The 19,512-nt window shown below is 46.1% G+C and overlaps 1 protein-coding gene across 8 annotated transcripts in view; it reads left to right on the forward strand.

Moving 5' to 3' along the window:
* Nucleotides 1–307: 307 nt before the first annotated feature.
* Nucleotides 308–19,512, forward strand: part of MAP4K4 (mitogen-activated protein kinase kinase kinase kinase 4) — a 169,734-nt gene continuing 150,529 nt past the window's right edge. For 4 of the 8 annotated variants that reach the window (XM_074859078.1, XM_074859081.1, XM_074859080.1 and 1 more), the window contains exons 1-2: nt 309–980; nt 1,382–1,447. In XM_074859078.1, coding sequence (XP_074715179.1) covers nt 924–980; nt 1,382–1,447 — 123 coding nt within the window. In that variant the 5' untranslated portion in view covers nt 309–923. Of the gene's footprint in view, nt 981–1,381; nt 1,448–19,512 lie in introns of all 8 variants that reach the window. The other 4 variants (XM_074859079.1, XM_074859082.1, XM_074859083.1 and 1 more) reach the window with 3 other exon arrangements.

The following is a 19,512-nucleotide window of genomic DNA, read 5'->3' on the forward strand; positions in this document are numbered from 1 at the left end:
CGCCGGTTTTTCCTGTTGGAGAAGGGAAGGGGGAGCTGTTTTCTCTCTCTGTCTGCTCGCAGTGTATTTTGTATCCCTTTTCTCCTCCTCCTCCTCCTCCTCCTTCTCCTCCTCCTCCCCGGCTATCTTTGTCTGGCTCGCAGCACCCCGCTCCAGCCCCGCCGCCGCCGCCGGGACGCGCAGCCCCTGCCCGCCGGTGCCCGGCGCCGTTTCATGCGAGGGCAGCACCGCGGAAAGGGCTCGGAGGCGGCGGGGGCTCCGCCGCGGCGCTGGGCGTGAGCCCCCCCCCCCCCCCCCCCCCCCCATGCGAGAGCGCGGCCGCGGCTGCCGCTGCCGGCTCCCGGCGTGAGCACCGCCCCGCCGCCGCCGCCCGGGCCGGGCCGTGCCGTGCCGGGCCGTGCCGTGCCATGCCCGGGCGCGGAGCGCACCGAGAGGCTGCCAGAGGCTGCCGGCCCCGGCGCCGCTCCTGCCGCCGCCGCCACGATATGGTGTGAGCCCGCTGCCGCCGGGGACGCGCGGGCACCCACCCACCGACCCACCGACCGACCCACCGGCCGGCCAGGGCACCGCCGCCCGCCTCGGGGGGAGCCCCCGGCCCCGCACTGCACCGCGGGGAGACAGACGGCCCGCGGCACCCCCTCTCCTTCCTCCTTCCCTTCCTTCCTTCACCTCCCTCTGCCCCCTCCTCCTCCCACCATCCATCCATCTATCCATCATCCCCCCGCCAACCCCTCCCAATGCTGAAGAGTTTCAACCCGGCGGGGCTGGAGTGAAGAAGGGAAGGGCGGAAGGGAGGAGAGGAGCGGAGCTCCGCGCGATTCACAGCTGCTTCGGGGAGAGGGGGGGCGGGGGGGCGGCCTCGCTATTATTTAACAGAGAAGAAAAAAAGGAGGAAAAAAAAAAAAAAAAGAAGAGACGGGAAAATGGCGAACGATTCTCCTGCAAAAAGTCTGGTGGATATCGACCTTTCCTCCCTGCGGGTGAGTGCCGGGGCGGGGGGCCGAGGCGGCGGGCGGGGGCCCCCCCCGGGCCCGGCGCGCCCCTTGCCGGGGCTGCCCGGGCCGGCGGGGGTGGGAGCGGCCGGGTCGGGGCCGGGGCTGGTACCGGGGCCGGTACCGGGGCGCGGGGGGCCGGTGGCCGCGTGGGGGGAGCCCCGCGGGGGCGGGCGGGGGGAGCGCGGCCCTGGGCTGCTTTTCCTTTGTTTGCATGTATTGGCATGTGCGTGGAAAAACAGGGCGCAACAGCTGCACGCCGCCAGCAGCCGGGCTCGCTCGCTGGGCTCTGCCAGCAGCCATCGCCTGACAAAAATGTAACCCCGCTTTTCTTCTCCCCCCCCCCCCTCCTGCCCCCTCTGCCCCTTTCGCCCCCCCCTCCCCCCCAGGACCCCGCTGGGATTTTTGAGCTGGTGGAAGTGGTTGGCAATGGCACGTACGGGCAAGTCTACAAGGTTTGTGGCAGAATTTCTTCTCCTTTTTATTATTGCCATTTTTCTAGAGGGTACCCGGTGTCTCTGCCGCGCTGAGCACACGACTGAGGGCGAGCCACCCGGTGTGGCGAGCGGAACGGTTAGGGATGATAAAAATGTTGTCCTTGTCATTGTTGCTGCCCGTGACAAGTTTGTCAGCCTCTTGGCTTCTGCTTTTCCAAAGAGACCCAAATTACTCTCCCAAGTATCCATCCTGAAATGGTGAAACGGTCCTTTATTGTCCTTATTTCCACCTACCCCCGCCCCGCCCCCCTCCAGAGAAATGACCAAACCCAGTGGACACTGTCACTGTGTCCGGGCTGTACAATTAGGTCCATGGGCTTATTCAAAATTGCTGCTGGAAGTCCTCATGGAAGTTGCTGCTGCTGCTGCGGTGACTTTAGACAAAGGCATTGGCCTTCATTAAAATTGTCACCAGGTTTCCGTGTTGGAAAACCTTCAAAGTGCTGAAGCTGTGGAGTCGGGGGTGAGTGGTGCTGCATCCGATCCCACCGTGCTGTGCAATGGTGGAGGTGGGACAGAGTGACAACAATAAGCGATCGAAGAGGGAAGCTTATTTTGTGAAAATCAGAATTCCCAGAATAACCTGTTTGACAAGTGTATGACTTTAAAAAAAATAGAAATCAGAGAGTGCCCATGTGGGTGTGAAACTAGCCTACTTCCCCCCCCCCCCCCCCCCCCCAGTGTGCAGTCAGTGGAACAAACAAATCTTGAGATTGCATGACTTTGCAGTGAGTGCTAGCTACCAGGATGACTAATTATTCACACAGTCTTAATACTTGGCTAAAGACGGAAGGCTCTAGCCTTACATTGTGTGGAAATGCGAGGCACATTTGCAGAGGGAAGGAGAGATAACTGAAAATAACTGAGTATCATAGCTGCTTGGGGTTTTGTTGTTTTTGTTTGGTTTGGGGTTTTTTTTGCTTATAAACAAGGCAGTATAATTGGTGAGTTTCCCTGATGGCAAGATACTGCTGCTTGCAGCTCCAGTAACTAAATAAAGCACTTTGGTGCCTCTTCTGCAAATGAAACACATGTCAGTTTGTTTTGAGGGCGTGAACCTCAGCCTTCCTGATGGAGAAGCAGTGTGCAAGTTGCATTTTAAGACTAGAAGTGGAATAACCAGGCTGCTGCTGTTAGCAGAATGCTGGAAAAAAGGATGTGGCTCAAAAGGTCAGAGGAGAGGGGGGAGATGAGTGAGAAGCTGCACTTTGACACCACCATGACCATTGAATTTTTTTTCTGACAAATAAATGACACCATTTAATTTCTTTCTGAATCCTTATGCTCCCAGAGCTTGCATCACCTGAACCCTTCTTAAAAAAAAAAAAAAAAAAAAAAAAAAAAAAAGTAGGGCGTGAATGTGTGACTTGAAACTCTCCTGTTAATTATTGCAATTTGGTGTATTGTTTCTCGGCTTACTTGTTAATGCTTTGACTTAATGAGCAAAGTCCTCGGTGGTTTAACAGTCTTGACAGTAGAAATTTTAAATTTAATTTTCCTTAGGTACGCTAGAACTCTCCTGGAATAGTTAGCATTAGAAATGAAACTTGGCACACGCATTTATTGATTTGGAAGAGTGAATGAACACCTGAGGTCTAAGGGCATCGGTGTCACTGATGACACAGGGAGAGGCAGGCAGTTTCTGTCAGGGCATTAGTTTTAGTGTGTGTCTGATGAGATTTCCTCTGCTCTTCCTCATGGGTTAGACAACGGTGGCAATATTTCCTCTTGCAACTGAGAGCATGATGGTTTGAGTGCCAGGAATAAAAGAAATAGTTAAAAACTGCTTTGCTGTAGAGCCTGTCAGACAGTAGTGGATTGACAGGTGTGTAAGTTTGGATTGGCACTGCTACTTCTTAGGCATTTTTCCACATTTGTGTACGTGGTCTTAAAATGTGGACACCCAACAGGGTTGCATGTAAGCAAAAAATACCAAACCAAAAAACTTCTTTGCTGTGGTTAAACCTTGGCTGTCTTCTTGAAAGAATGCAGTTATGTAAAAAAAAAAAAAAAAAAAAATCAGTTCAGTATTAATGCAATAGTATTTAACTTTTCTCAGCCACTTTTTTGTTAGGAAAAATGCTGCAGGGACACCCAAAGGTGAAACTGTGTGTATGTTTTGAGGGCTTTCGGAGGAACTGCATAACCGAGGGAAAAAACGTGGTTACGCTGTGTTTGCTCATTGCCTTCCGCTTTCTTCCTACCCAGCAACCTCTCCTTGAAATCCCTCTTCCCAGGTGCTTTTATTGCCGTTTTAACCGCTCTGTCATCTCAAGGGACTGGCGGGGGGTGGGGGGTGGGGTGGGCTGGCTTTGAGGAGCCGTGCCCCGAGATCTGTGGGGTACCTCTACTTTGATGTACTTCCACATTTTGTGTATCGGCATCAGCGATGATGTCACCCGGGCGCAGGGCGCGGGATTGGCTGGCTACCTGCCACTGCGGGGAGGACGGAGGGAGCGGGAGAGGGCATGACGTTATCTCTTTGTCTAGCTCATACACCCCGGCGATGATACCGAAGGTCGTTTGCCTTGCTGGGGAGTCCGCTTTCCAGCGGTGGTGGGAAGGAGACTGCACCGACCTGTTGAAAAGCAGAAAATACTCCTGTTTTTCTCCTCTTTGCCTTAGCTGAGCTTGCTGGGAATAGCTCAGATCTAGCCAGCTAGCGATGTTGCTATAGATAGTTCTATTGTAGCTATTTATTTAGCTATATATAGGTGTATAGATGTATATAGTGGTACATAGATGTATATATGCACATGAAATATGAGGGCAGCCCATGGTTTTTTGTCACCTAAATGCAAGTGGAGTTACTACCTGTCACAGACCTGTGTGGATCCTCCTGGGGTTTTATGCCATTAAATAGGTTGGCTTCTGTGGAGTGTACTGTGGGCCTGGGACCTTGGCGGTGAGGTGTTAAAAATACTAAGTTTTCAGCTGCTCTGCTTAAAGTCCATAGTGTTTGCATTATTTTTACCTTCATAACCTCACGCCTCTTCTGTGTGAAGGAGCCTTGTGTTTCAAGAGGAGCTTGTTAGACACAACTGTGAATTAGGGGGGAAAAAATGAGCCAGCCCTGGGTGCCTAAAAGAAAGGGGGTGTTTTGGGGAAGTCTTTGCCCAGCACAGGGGAAGGGGCAGTTGTGGGGGTGGCTCGCTCATCCTGGGGCAAAGCAGAGCTCCTCTGCTGCTCATCTGAAATCCCGGGGAATGAAAGGCCGGCCTGGAAGTTGTTTCTCCTTTCGTAGTTAGTTCAAAATGGCACAGAAGGAAGCTTCTGCAAGCTGCAGCGCTTGTAAGTTAGCAAGCAAAGGGTTAAACGTTGCAAAATACAGCGAGCGGAGTGCCGGTGCCGAAATGAGTGGCCGCGGCACCCCTGGAGTCTGCCGTGTAACACTTTTAAGGAGCCCCACGCCTCTACTGGGGTTTAGAGAAAAAAAATTTCCCTTCCAACAGGTTGGTATCAGCTGATGGGAGCGGAGGGGCTTGTGCGGGCTTGTCCGGAGCAGCGCCCAGCCTGTCCGACCCACCCCCCCCCCGGCCTGGGGCTCAGCGCCCCTGAGCCCCCCTCAGCAACAGGGTAGCGATGTGCCGCCTGCACTAGTGAGGGGCAACGGGGGGGGCGTGTGTGTGTGTGGGTGAACGGCGCAGAATTCGTCAGAAGAACCGTGTTAGCCTGTTAATTGTGCTTTTTGTGCGTGCTACTGTCCGGCGGGCTGGCTGTGCCTCTCGTCTCCTTTCCTCCGCAGCTCCGTCCCGCGTTATCAGAGCGCGTCGGTGTCACTGGAACTCGTAGCCAGCTTACCAAATGATCAGCTGCCTTAGAGACTTTTTTTTTTCTTTTTTTTATCTTTTGCGAATAGTGGAGGAACATTTTTAGCATTGCTGCGGTTAGATTTTAGTTTTTCACATCCAGTAGTAAGCTTAATTTGAAGTTTGGCTCGCACAAAATGAAAACACTCCCGAAATTTGCCTCGATATAAGATTCGAACTGGGTGTTTGCTTCCCTTCCTTTTTTAATGCAAAAATGACCTGTAAACTAAAGGCATCAGTTGATATTTTGCAAATTTTAAAATCTCTACCATCTGATCATTCATAGAGGCACAAGTCTTATTAATTTTGCTATTGAGACTGAACTGTGCTAACTTGCTCAGTCACTTTCTCTTTTTTTTTTTTTTTGGGGTGTGTGTGTGTGTATGTGTTTTTAAAGACAGCTAACACTTTAAAATAGCTGTTGTGAGTGTGCTGTTAGGTCTCACAGATAGACATTGTAATTCTCTTGTAGCAGCAATGTCTGGGGGGTAAGGATGTTCTTGTGCGAGTTCTGAGGCATAACAGGAGTGCACCAGAAAGATGAGAATTAGGGATGATACTCTTAATTGCCCTCAACGCAGGCTGGTGTGGCTTTCTAAGAGCTTTGTAATAGTTAATTCATAGTGAAGGCTTCTTTTGTTGATTTATGTTGCAGCCTTCCAAAACTGCATGTAAATGATGTGTATTGTCTAACTGCTGGCTCATAAAAGGAAATGATGTAAGACGTGATCGTTTAAATGCTGATTTGAAAATAAATTAAAACTTGGATAAATGTTTTCCCACACTAAGGATACTCTATTTTTGTCTTAATGGACTTTCTATCTTACAAGGTGACTGTGTTGAGGGGTAGGAAGAGAGGACAGTGCTTGGTATTCTTTACTAACTCAGTTGAATTTTTTTCTTTCCCCCCTGTCCCCTTTCTTTCTCTTGCTGCTAAAGGGACATCATTGTGGATTCAAATGATTTTGTTAAACATGAATACAATTCCAGTCTTATCTCTATAAAGACAAACTGTACTGAGGATCAGTGAGGTCATTTGATTTCAGGAACTGGTCCAGACCAGCTCTCTTGAGTATGAACTGCCCTTCTTCCCTTCCTCCTATGATTTTTAATGGCTTGAGTTGCAAAGGGAGGGTTTGCTGTTGGAGAAATCGGGAAGGACCAGGCAGTGGCTGGAATACTGTCATTTCTCTGGGTCCTATGGCTAGATGTTTGGCCCCCTGTATTCACCCCAAATTGGCTGAACTTTTGACCGGTTCTCCATCACCCAAATCCTCCTTAATTAAACATACAAAAGCTAGGCAGGTGGCCAGTGGGGATTACTGATATTTATTTTTATTAAAAAAAGAAAAAGAGAAAAGAAAGCAACCTGCCAATTGTGGGTAACCACATGTCCCTCTCGTTCTTCCTCCCCCAGTCCATCTGTCTGTTTGTCAAAACGTCTTTTTTTTGTATCTTGTCTTAAATCAAATTGCAGGCTCCTGGGGCAGGGACTCCTTATTCTTGGAGTAATTAGAAGAGGACGTGGAACTCTAGGACCTGGGTGTTGGCAGGGCTTCGAGGTGATGGATGTAACAAAACAGAGCCCAGAGTCTTACGCTGACTCCTAAGAAATTTTTTCAGCTTTCTGTAGGAAGATTTTTCAACTGATGTGGATAAAATTTCAGTTGAAATCATCTCCTGCTCTCTCTTTGCTTTTTTGTCTGCATGTGCTCTCTCCCTGTTGGCAATTTTCCCAGCCTGGTGAAGGTGGATGGTTCTCCCCATGAAGGTCTCTGCATCTTGCTCCAAGCATGGGGAAGGTGAGCTTTATTCATAAGACCTGAGACAGGGATTTTTACTTGTTTAGGGATATTAAAGAAAGGAGAAAACCAGGAACATACACATTCCTTGCTTTATTTTTGTTCTCTCCTGGTAATGGAAAGTTTAGTGACATGTTATCAACTTCCAGGCAGCAGAGCCTTGGCGGTAGTGTGCAGAAATGCTTTTTTTTTGGCCTCTGTGATGATGGCAGGTCTGCGCCTCCCACCCTAGGGGATGATGTAGAGGACTGTCCCCAAAGGGAATCCAGCATCACAGGAGGTGTTCACCCTTTGCATTTCCCTGCCTTCAGCATATACATTTTTTATTATAAGTTTTTGGACTAGAATACTAGCTGACTTTTCTCATGTGGTCTAGCATGTGTTTGCGTATACACATTATGTTCTAGTCATCTTCTTTTCAAGTGGTACTTTCCATTGCAAGAGTGATTTCAGCCGGGTAGGTTGTGTACCTACCTTCTTGAGATCTGTTTTCCTTGAAGGAAGGTGGTATTTTTGTTTTTCCTGTTTTACATTTCTGACTGTACACTCTGGCTCCGCCAGAAGTATTTCTCCCTGCCTTTGGATGACGTTGATATTCAAGCTCAATAGCATCAACTTGCACAATGTGAGCTTGACTGTAGTCAAAAGTTACAGTAAGATCCTTATCTATGGCGTTATTTTAGGTCCCAGTCCAACTCCCACTGGAGCTGGTGGAAAGAATTCAACTTGCCTGAATGAGAGGTGGATTTGGGAGGGGATCTCATAGTTTTGCACAAGAGTTTTCTTATCAAATACCTTGTGTTTGTAGCATTATGGGTCCCTGATTGTTTTTCAGGTTGGCACAGGCCCAAGAAAAAATACTGTTGGCTATAAAATCAGGCAACTGTGGGAAGGGGGAGGAAAAACCCCGCAACTGTGCATGCTTCTTGGGAACCTTGAGGTAGCTCTGGATGTAGAGGACTTGGAGATTTTGACATTGCATGTCAGTTTTATTTCCAAAGTGTATTTTCTGCTTTGGGTGCAGTGTGAAACACTTGCACAGAGGCACAAAATAGGACAGCAATTACAAACTGCAGAGTGCTGCCAAATGCTCAATATCCTGTTGTGAAGTTCATGATGCCTCCTTAACCCTTGTTACTGGTCCTCTGTCCTGTCCTGAGCAAGGCTTGATGTATTTCCTCCCTGGCCATGGGGCTCAGCAGTCCTGACTTCTGTGGTATCTATTTCAGTGTCAGAAAAAGGACAGAGCAGCTTTCAGAAGGAGAACTGAGTACAGACTGGAGACACGAGAGTCCTGCAGGCAGAGCAGTCCTGTGCTCTGCTGGGCTTTGCCATCCTGCAACAGCGTGAAATCTGCTGTTCTGAATGTAGTGAAGAACTATGATTTGACCTCAGTGGTGCTGGTTTTAATTTGCTGCTGATTGGGAAACCTGTGAGAAGCACCACTGAAGAAGGATGAATCCCAGAGACTGGGGAATGGAGGTGCCTACCCTTGCAGAGGTCTTGCACTTCTGAGGCACATGGATGGAGTGGGCTTCTCTCCACTTTATTTAGAAATTGGTGCTACTAACTGCTATCTCAGGTGCCCTGTGCAACTCACTGTAGGAGGCATGAAGGGTGTTGACAGCTTCTCCCTAGGGTTTTCCCATGCCCTCCTCCTGCTTCATCTTGCATCATACTGACAAGTGAAGGACCAAATCTATGGGAAGATGTGGAGTTAGGAAGAGATAGTGGGACAGCTCAGAACGTGAATTTACTGAATTACTGAACGTGAATTTACAGAGGGAATCAGAGGGTGAAGAAGGAGAAGCTGGCTTGAATGTTGAGAATGAATTAGTGGACTATTCATAGTTGTGGGTGACAAAAAGTAATGTGGAGTTGAGGAAGTGTTTAATATAAGAAAAAGTAAGAAACAGCTTAATTGTCAGTAGAAATACATTGGCATATATAATTTATATTTTAAACTATATATACTATGAAAGAGATTAGCTTTTACTCATGGCAGTTCACTAGCTTTCACTAGCCAGACAAGCTTTGGGCTTATGCACACAAGGGGAAGATTTAATGACACAAGTTTTTGTGCTGATTTCAGCATGGCCTGGGCTGACGAGACCTCCCTCAGCCCACCTAGCAGTGTTGTGACCATGTACCAGAATAAGTGATGTCTTTTGGGGCAGATTGTTTAACAGTCCTGGCAAAATGCTTCTTTCCCACTGAAGCTGCACCTCCCTGGGTTGCTCTGCCACTGTAGCTGTCATTAGCGCTATACAAACAGGACACTGCAAGTGCCAACAGGTCCTGATCAGCCTGTCTAGTAATAAAACAGCTAATGTGGTAAAATTCCTAATGCAGATGCAGTTATACTGGTATTGTAGCGCTTATGTGGTATGTCTCTGTCACCTCCCTTTGGAGCTGTCCCGTGGTGCGTTGATAAGAGCTGCTCTCTGTGCAGGGACCACAGTGACTCATGGGTTTGTACCTGTGGCTGAAGGAGCCATGTGGGCTGCAGGCACATGCTTCCTGGAGCAAGGCAGCACACTGCCCCTGAAGAAGGTCTGCTGTGGGCTGGGGTCAGCAACGTGGTTGCTGGGGCTGTTGGTGGTGCTCCATGGCCACTTGTCTACCTCCTTCCCTGCCTCTGTGTGCCTTGAGTGCCCCAATAACTCCCTGGCTCTGGGGCTGCTGCTGAGGTCCACTTGCTTAATGCTCTTCTCAGCACCCTGGCTGGGGAATTTCTAAAAGATCCCTTTGGGCACCTTGCATTTGCAGCTTTGGAGGTATGGGCACTGCCCAGCTCCTTACCTGCCTCTGAAGACTTTCCTTTTTCCAGTGCTGCTCTCCACATGGAAATGCTGGTCCTCATGTCCATCCATAACACCCATCTGCCTGGTCTTTTGCTCCTCACTCTTGTGTTGTATTATCTCCAAAAGTGGCTTTTCTTTTTTATTATGTCTGTGGAGTTCGCCTTAGCTTCACTGGATGTTTTAGGGCTCGGAAAATTGGGCTGGTTTTAGGTTTGAATGTTTGGATTACTATCTTTTTATCTTGTACCAGCCCACGGTATGGACTTGTTGGCTCTGGTTCCTGAACGTGGCAGCTTCGCCAGAGGACAGAAATGGGAGGATGTTACTTAGGTAGCTAAAAGAATGGCAGCAGCTTGAAATACTGGGTTGCACCAAATCTGGGTTTTATTAACTTCCTGAGGCAATAAAACCCAAGGCAATAGTTTACTCCTGCTGTTTTATCTCAAAGTTTATCTTAGAGCTGATTCACTTTGTGTCTTATTTTTGCATTTGGAACTGTTAAAAATTACTGGAAGTCTTAAAAATACAACAGTCAATTTCAGTTAAGCTCTGGTAGTTTCAATTCCTTCTTCCTAGGATTTTGTGAGAGTAGCTATAGGGGATGACTGTGGGCAAGAGTTCATGATTCTAATTTAAACAGTAAGCTCAAACCAAAATAAACTTGTCTCAAAACCTGCCCCCTACACTTCGAGCTATTTAATGGTATTGGGTTGTTTTGTTTTCAAGCCTGGGAAGGATAAGCTTAAGGTCCATGGGCCTTACTGTGTTAAAGTATACTATGCTGTACTTGGCTTTATGCATGTTAAAGTCTGGGACCCCTCAACATTACTGCAGTTTATTATTTTTCTTCATTTTTGTGCTTCACAAGGAAAATTCAATAGAATACCTAAAAGGAAGCACAACTGTACCCATCTGACAAGGCTGTTGTCAAGAGGTAGTACTTGTAGCTGAGTTATAAACCCTTGCGGGTTGGGCTATGTAAAGAAAATAGAAATGCTGATGGATCCTTAGCTGTAGTCCACTAGCATGTGCTACTACAATACTCAATTATTGGGGGAACTGGTACAGCAGTGTTTGCATATAATGATGAGGTGTTTGCTGACTGGAAGCCCTAGTTGAGTTTCTTTTATGCTTCTCCAAAAAACTGATAGCACTGTGTATCTCCAGTTATTTTACGGTGGGCTGATAGGTGGAAAATGCATTTTGTAGTGAGAGCTGCAGATATGCACGTCTGGTCAGTAATTTACGGCTTGTTTCTGTGCAGTGAGCTTGGATGGTACTTTTGAAAGGTTCTTAAGTAGGTGGGCTGTCTAAATCTGAGCTGTGTGCTCCAAGACTCACAGTGGAGAGAAATAGGCCAGGGGAATAGCCTCTGGAGATGACTACCCTAGGATGAGATAAATTGCTCCTTACCTGAGACGTTGTCAGTTAATTATAATGGGAATTTAGGATGAATGTCTCAATTGTATGTCTTCTAGATGTGTAAGGTCAGACAGGTTGACCCCACTCTGTACCATGAAGGTAGTAGCTCCTACAGTCCATCTTCTTTGCAGGACATATAGTAGGAGTGAGAATGACTTTGTAAGTGGATGTGTAAAACTGAATGACATATACAACCCCTCTTGCCCATCCCTGGAAGAGAAGCATCCCTTTCCCCAAAAGACTCATAAATAAGTGACCTGTTTTTTGTATGCATTTACCAAGAAGTGAATGTGCTTGCCCTTAGTTTGTTCCACACTCTTATGTGAAGACTGGAACCTTAAATGTAGACAGGTTTATTTCTGCAGAACTTCTGAGGTATCTGGTTGAGAAGAATTATCAGTATGAAAAGCAATCGATGCCTTGTGTCTCCTCTTTGTGCCTTTAGCAGTAAGTGCTGCGGTCTTTCCTGTTCAGATAAATTATACTTCTACAGAGAATGCATTTATTCTAGGTTACTGTTTTTCAGGAGAGAATTACAGAAATACTTTAACTCTTCTGATAATGTTGATAAGGGTTGTAATTAAGTGCCTGACATTCAAGTTGTTTTTTCAAAGGTGTGCTTCTCTGCAAGGTATCCTTTCCCATCAAACCTGTTTGTGTTTTGTTTTTTTTTTTTTCTTTTCCCAGCCATGTCTCCGTAGCTGTAAGCTCAGCTAGTAGAATTCAATCTGGATGTGAATCTTATTTTTAAATCTCAATCTGTTGTAAATCTGAGAATCTTTTCTCTAATTAACACTTGGGTTTTTTTGAAGCAATATACTGCATGTTCCTTCAGCAGCTACAGCGGACATTCCTGAAGTACTTGAAGTTTTATATTCCGCATCATTTGTTAAACTGAACTGTCAATTTGCTTGGTAGTCTCCCTTATAAACACAGAAAGAAGTGGAGCTCTCATGTGCTTCTCCTCTGATACTCAGGTTATCCATTGTTCTTTACTTCGGTGTGAGGTTGTGGGAGAGAAGTACAGTGGGGAACTGATGTAACTTATTCCCAGCCACCCAAGAAATTCATGACAGAGGTACAATCCAAATCTCTGGATGTAAAGTTCTGTGCTTTAATCAAAAGAGATCCCTTCTTTGTCTTAGTGATAGCTGGGATCAGCTTTCACACTTACCCAAGCCAAAGAGAGGGAAGACTTTGCATGTTGACCCTCTGGTCTCCTAAGAGCTGCTCAGAGGAAAGGGGCTCAATGTTCCTGGGCGACTGGGCAGGTGGATCTCGTAGAGCAAGGTGGTACCCCTGCTTGTTTTGTTTGTGTTTGTGGTGGAATTGTTACCTGCTGTCTTGCAGTTGGTGAGGTTTCTGTTTAAATGAGTTTTGCAGAAAGGCCTGAACTGAATTGCTCACATTTAACTGTATAGTTCTCTGTAACGGAGGTGAGGCAGGTAATAGGATATTTTACCATGACTAAACAGCGGCGTTAATACCTTTAAAATTGGTATATTGACGTTTATGAGCAGATATCACATTACAGTGATAGCTTCAGGGGCCTTCTGCTGCATATGAGAGCTCTTGGTTGATTTAGAAAGCAAATAAAAAAAATTTTAAAGCTACCCTAACACAATCAAGCATGTTAAACTGAAAATGCAAGGTGATGCCATATCCTTAGCTTACCCTGCAATTCGCTGTTATTTCGGCAGATTAAGTTAATGATGTACTGTCATAGGAGAAGGAACAAAAGGCACAGCGTTGAGAGCTACAGGGAAGTCTGGGATGCAAAGGACATCCCTCATTTCACGACAGGTGTTTTGTACACCAGCGCTGTACCTTGCAGCCGATGTGCTCGTCCCGGGGCATGTTCAGAGGACTCCCTGTGCCGCAGGGGTTGGGGCTCTGGCAGAACTGCCACGCCTCCAGGCCCCCTTAAATTGTCACCTTTGCCTGTGTTTCTGGTGTGGTCTTGCGGGGGAAGAAAGAATGTCAGCCTATTAATAGTGACGGCACAGGCTTTCTCCTCTTCATCTGTTAAAAATCGCTGGAATGCTTTGAATAACAAATTACCGAAAAATCTTTTTTTTTTTTTTTTTTTTATCTGAGTGTTGGAAAGGGTGCGCTTTGCTCCTTCCTTTCCCCCACCTGAAACACGATGAAATTCTCTGATCTGACCTGTCCTTGGGGGCTGTGGAGAATGCTTAGCTCCGCCTGAGCGTTTTAGGTTCTCACCAAGAGTTAAATTCTGGAGTGATGACAAGTGATTATGGAGAAAATGTTTCAAGTCATGTGAAAGAAATGTTACTTGCTAAATAACTTGAGTGTTAAAAGAAGGGATGGGAAAACCTTTTCTTAGCCTTTGTGGAAGTCTTATATAGCAAGAAATGAAAATCTTTAATATTGACCTAATTTTATTTGTATTTAAGATCAAAGAGCTCTTGTGAATGAGTTGCTTGTCTTATATGTCACTGGCTTTATGGTTTTCTGAACGGCTTGAGGCAATAAATCAGTCCTGAGTAATGCTACCTTTCCTTAGGTTTCCTCTGAGGTAATGGAAGAGTACTCTGGTTTCCTCTTCAGGAATAAAATAATATAATAGTTATTGAGCAGACTTCTTTCTGGCTAAGTTGCTGAGTTTGGAGGTGCCTCCTCATGGACTGAGCATCGTGGCAGTGCTTGCGTTGGATTTTGGGAAAGAAAGAGAGAAACGGGCAATGAAACCGCTGTCGTTGACACTGCAACTTTGGTTGCAGATCAAGTCCTTGCTGCGATTGGGGTTTGACTTTGGAGTGTCCTCTTCTGGTGCTGCTCTGCACCTCTTAGCTTTTTGATCACAAAGCGTGTAGTCAGCATGTGCTGTTGTTGTAAGGAAATATGGTATACATACAGTGTGGTTGCACTGGGCTGTATGGGAAAGGGGAAGGTTTTATTTTGTGTACCCCACCAGTAGGATTTCCTACTGCAGAAAGGAGAAAGGAAGGTTAAGCAGGCAGCTGAAATGCCTTGGGTGGTATCTGATTACTTTATTCCTGAAGGGAGAGGGATCCTGCTTGCTTACACAGTACAGAGCTGTGCTGAAAGCACTGGCTCTTGAGGATACCTCAACTCGCTGGAGAATCTACTGACCCCGTAGCACCATAATGTGGGTTTTAATCTTTCTCTGTAACTCACATAGAAGATGGGAAAAAGGAATGTGAACAGCATTTCAAATCTGTAAAGACGTCATCAGCTCAGTTTGTAGATTCTCAGGAGTTTGGAAACAAAGCCAGTAGCCTTGGGTATTAAAGTGTCACATTACTGTTAATATCCATTCAGTCTGCAGTCTCAATATGCTTAGGGGAAGAGGAGATGAAATTCTTTTTTTGGTACTGTTGTCTGAACTGTTGACTGATGTGAAATGGCATATGTACATGAAAACCCCCTGAAGAAGGTGTGGGTGGTACAGTACTTCTGAGGTGGTAGTTTGGTCTGCTGAGCTTTGACTGCTCGTGGGTCTGTGTCGGTGGTGGATGGTGCTGAGTTGGCAGAACCTCTTCTGACATCCTCTGCTCTGAGCCAGTGCTCGTTGTGAGGGTGAGAGGTGTCCAATAAATGGGGAATCTCATAAAGCCACTTGCATTGCTGAACTTTGCCAAAACCTGGCTTTTTGTCAAGGTTAGCTGAAAAGTTGGGACTGCATTTTCCTTCCAAGAACTTTTGGTTTAAAGCTCCATTAATTGTATGTCAGTTACTGTATGTGTTATGATAATAACCAAGAGTGGAAAGGACTACATTTATTTCAGTAAACATTTCACCTAGTAAAAATTTAATAGCTTGTCCACCTTCAAAGGCCATTCCTTTTTTTCCTGTGCAGATTGTGCACGGTGCACCCAGCAGCAGTACAGAGTGTTTCCCAGAGAGCTGTGTTTATAACCTGACCTTGAGATGCTGCTCTTCCTGAGAGTCGGATGGGGCTGTTCCAAGGATGTTGAGTCCTGAGTTTTCTTTGCAAGGCATAGATTGGGTTTGCCTCTGCTGTGCTGAATTCTGTGGGTTTCTTTTAATAGTGACTACGGACAGCTTTTAAAGATGATAAAAACAGCGTGCTGAGGTGACTAGGGACTTGTGTCTGAATCACAGCCGTCAGCAAAACCACCTAGTTTTGGGAACTGTTCTGCGTGACAGCAGAAGAAGTCTTGTGAGTGCCCGAGCCAAACTTCTCTTCAACAAATTTGAGATTTCATGATTTGAATGTTTTGAGGGAAATGTTTTGAATGTCTTTGCTGTCTTAGGCTGTCATGAATAATATCCTTAACAGATTATGCAGACTGCCTGTATATTTATAAATTAAGAGCCTTAAATGTCATTTGAGAGAAGTGTGGTGAAATAAGAACATGGTAGAGGTAATCCTTCTGCAGTGTTCAGGTGTATATTGGTTTTGTTTAGATTATTTTCTTAAATCTAGAAATACTTTGGCTGTCCAGGATCAGGCCCTATCTGGTGAAGTCAGTGGAACTAAACTGGGCATCAGCCTGGTGTTAGAGCTGTGGACAAAGGCTTGCACGTTTTTGGTTTGAGACAATGTTCCCTTGTCAGGCTCGAGAGGAAAAAGTATTCCTTTTAGAAATACCACTTTTTGGAAGTGCCTCACGTCTTAAATTTCTTTGGCTTATTCTTTAATCTTTTCTTATAGAAAGAATTTTCTATTTGGCCCTTTTTTTTAGCGGTGGCAGGTTTCTCTCCCTTTCTGTGGTTTGTTTTGTCCTTCTCGCTCCCTTCCCTCGTATTCATCTGATGTGGGTGAATTCCTCCTGCTGCTCTCCCGTCCTCTAAACTCATCATCCTTTGCATTTCTTCCTCTAGGCTTGTCTGTGGCTTTTTTTCTTTTTTTGGTATAAAAGTAACTAACAAATAGAAAGGATATGGTTAAATCCGCGTGATCTCTGGTATTGGCTGTAGTTCTGCCAAGATGAGTGAGGTTTGTTTGTTTTTTCATTAACGTGTTTCTCCACATTCATTCTGTACCTTCTTTAGGTCTTTTCTTGTGGTCGCTTTTTACCCTGGCTTTCCAAAGAAATGAGGCTCCATTCGTTTTGCTTTGTCCTCAACGCTTTTTCAACCTCAGGGCTGACTTCAGCTGTGTTTTGGTTTGGGGTACAAGTCTAAAATCCTTACAAGTTTCATGAAAAAATAAATGACTAGGTAGATGGGAGTGAGGGCCTGTTTGCTTTTCTACCCCCAGCTTCCCCGTGGAGAAGGCCTATTAAAGTCCCTCTTTACTGGGCATTGGAAAGATGTGTGCCCAAGATGAAGGCTTCGGGCTTATCTCTAATTGCAGCACTGTTTGCCTGCGACGTGGAGGCAGAGGGGTCGCAGTTGTTACCTGTCAGCAGAGCAAAAAAGAGAAGGAAAATGGTCTTGGGTCTTGTCTTTTGTTTCACTGGGGTACTTTGTTCCTCCCCCGCCCCCCCCTTCCCTTCGGACAAAACTGTGGTGCCATCCCCTGAGGTGAGGGTGTTCCCTGCTGGCCTAGGCGGCAGTTGGAGGAGCTCTGTGGGGATGCTTTTTCCCAGGGCTCCTCTTTCTGCCGAGATTGAAGGTGTGAGGTGTGTATATGCTAACTAAAGTGCATTGAAAGTCTTTGTCTAGACAAGACACACTGCCCTTGACACATGCTAAGTTCGTGTAGTTACAGCCTTGGGTACTTGGTGTGTGCTAACCTCAGGTGGTAAATCCAGGGCTAGACGAGCCCCCTGAGGAGGTGGTGGACAGGGTGGGGATTTCTTTGCATTAGTCTTTGCTGCAACCTCAGCCGGTGCTTGAATGCAAAACTGCTAATAAACAGTTGTAAACCCTGGATGCTTTTTCTCTTGTCAGCTCCTGTCTGAATAGGGGCTTTTTCATGACACATGCTTGTTTGCTCATGTTTCTCTTTTAAGGAAAGCATTTAAACTAGGCAATAACCACCAGTAATTCAGTGCTCTGCTAAGCATGTAATAAACCAAGCCCCAGATCCCTTGGTCTCGAGCCTTTAGAGACTGCCACCCTTTGTTTCTCTCTTTTAGGAGAGGAGGGAAGAAACTGGGCACAATCGACTTGTTTGGTGTGGGAAGGACAAAAAGGTGGCCGGACAGGGGAGAGGTTTGATGGTGACCACACAGGACAGACATCATCATCCTTCCCAAAAGCGCAGGATCAAAACCCAGCATTTGCTCTGTGTCTGTGATGGCAAACCATTGTGGAGTCTGCTGCAAATTTGGTTAAAAAGGGGATTGTAGCTCCTCATGGTTGGTGCCAGACAAAGCATCAGGTCTCAGCTCATCCTCCTGAGCAAAGCGGGCACCTCTTGTTGACTAGAAAGCTTGCTGTCATTTTCTGACTTTTGTTTAATCCAGGTGCAGCCCAGCAGGCAGTAGCTGATTCAGTTCTGCACTGTTTGCATCCAATGCAGAAATACAGCCTTCTACTGAATTATACCAAGTGGACTTTGTTGGGATTTTTTGGTTTTGTTTGGGATTGTTTTGGGTTTTTTTTCCCCACAAAGTTACTTCTTGCAAGTGTTGGTGCAACATCAAAACAAAGCAAAAGCTTTAACCGATGTGTTCTGGTGAACTCTTCATGTAAAAACAAAATTAAAGTCCCTTCTTATCTCTGAATTTCCCCTTTAAGCCTCAAACCCCATCCTCTGCAAATCAGTTTGCTCTTTTACAAAGAGAATAGCTTCATGCTATTTTTCCACATGATTTTGTGAAATGCATTTCTAGAGGGGAGCTTTCTTACACATATGCAGAACAAATTTTAGCAAAACATTTCACTTTCTTCTATCTTCAGACTTATGAAAATGAACTCCGTCATGACTTTTCAAAGTGTGGGTTTAAGCAAAAGCTCTCAAGGCATTTCAGTGCTGATTCTGATGCAGCTGTTAGTTTAAGGAATCTCTTTTTAAACTGGAGGTGGCTGTTAATTATATTCAGGAGAGGAAAATGCAGTACTGAGCTGGATAAACTGTAGTTTAGCTCATATTTACTTTGAGGTTGGGTGTGGCAGGTAAAAAAGTCATTCTGTCAGAAAGATAAAAGGGGAAGGACTGGTTTAAATTTTAATACAACTCATTTTTAACAGCCTTTTCTAAAATTTTCTACTTCTGCAACATAATTTTACCAGCACTGCCATGCAGGAGAGCACCATCGCTCCCCACCACCCCGCTTCAAATGCTTTGTTGCAGTGCTTCTGGCTTTTCAAAATTTAATGCGACTTTTAGATGTTCAGTGCAATTCACTGTAGGACATTTAGTATACATGAATTTTGTTTCCTGGTCCTTTAGATATGAGGAGGCGCCTAGTGGCTCTGTAAATGCTGAATGGCAGTGTATAAATCTGTAAGTATTAGGCAACTGGTAGAGAGGGAATGGGGGAATTGAGGGAGGAGAGCAGGTCATCCCCGCAGATCTGACTTCAGCTTGTTGGCTTGCAGCTTCCACGTGGACCATCACCACATCCCGTCTCTGGTTCTGTGGGTTAGCCTGTGCGATCGTCCCCCTGAGACTGTGTGGGCATCATGGCCTTAAGAAATGGTTCATTTAATTTGTCAGGATGGTAATAACGTTTGGTGGGGGAAGCTTTAAATGTGGAGAGACTGCCCTTGGAGCCTGGAGCTTAGTCAGTTTTTTTTGCCGGTTGTGCTTCTCTTCCCCAAATGCAGCCAGGGCCATCCGCTCCCTGTGCAGGAGTGATGCTCTCCCCCTGGGAGCCTCCTGCCCCTATGCTTTGATTCAGACCATACTGCCCAGGAACTGCTTTTCCTGCCCTCCAAGGGAGCGGAGTGGGTCGGAGAGGTGCAGGACACACCAGGCTTATTATACTCAGTTTCCCAGCCTGCTTGGTTTATCAGGTGAAGTAAAATTAGGTATCTATTCAGATTTTTCTCACCTTGTGGATGAATTGAGGCGTGCGTAAGATTGTCTGTGGCCTTGTGCCATATTGTGAGCAGCGGGGGATGAAGAGGAACTGATGTCTCTCTCCTCTCCAGCATTATGCACACTGGTTGCCGCTGTATCTTTATTCAGTCTTTCAGGTGCTGGATAATATTGCAGTGGTCTCTGTGGTAGCAGCAGGCAACAAATTATAAAGATCAAAACTCTCCCACTTGGATATCTGCAATTTTGAATGTACTCACATAGCCTTCTTTCCAGGAAAACCACGATCACTCTCAAGGTG

Source organism: Strix uralensis, chromosome 2 (genome assembly GCF_047716275.1).
Source record: "Strix uralensis isolate ZFMK-TIS-50842 chromosome 2, bStrUra1, whole genome shotgun sequence".
Lineage (NCBI taxonomy): Eukaryota > Metazoa > Chordata > Aves > Strigiformes > Strigidae > Strix > Strix uralensis.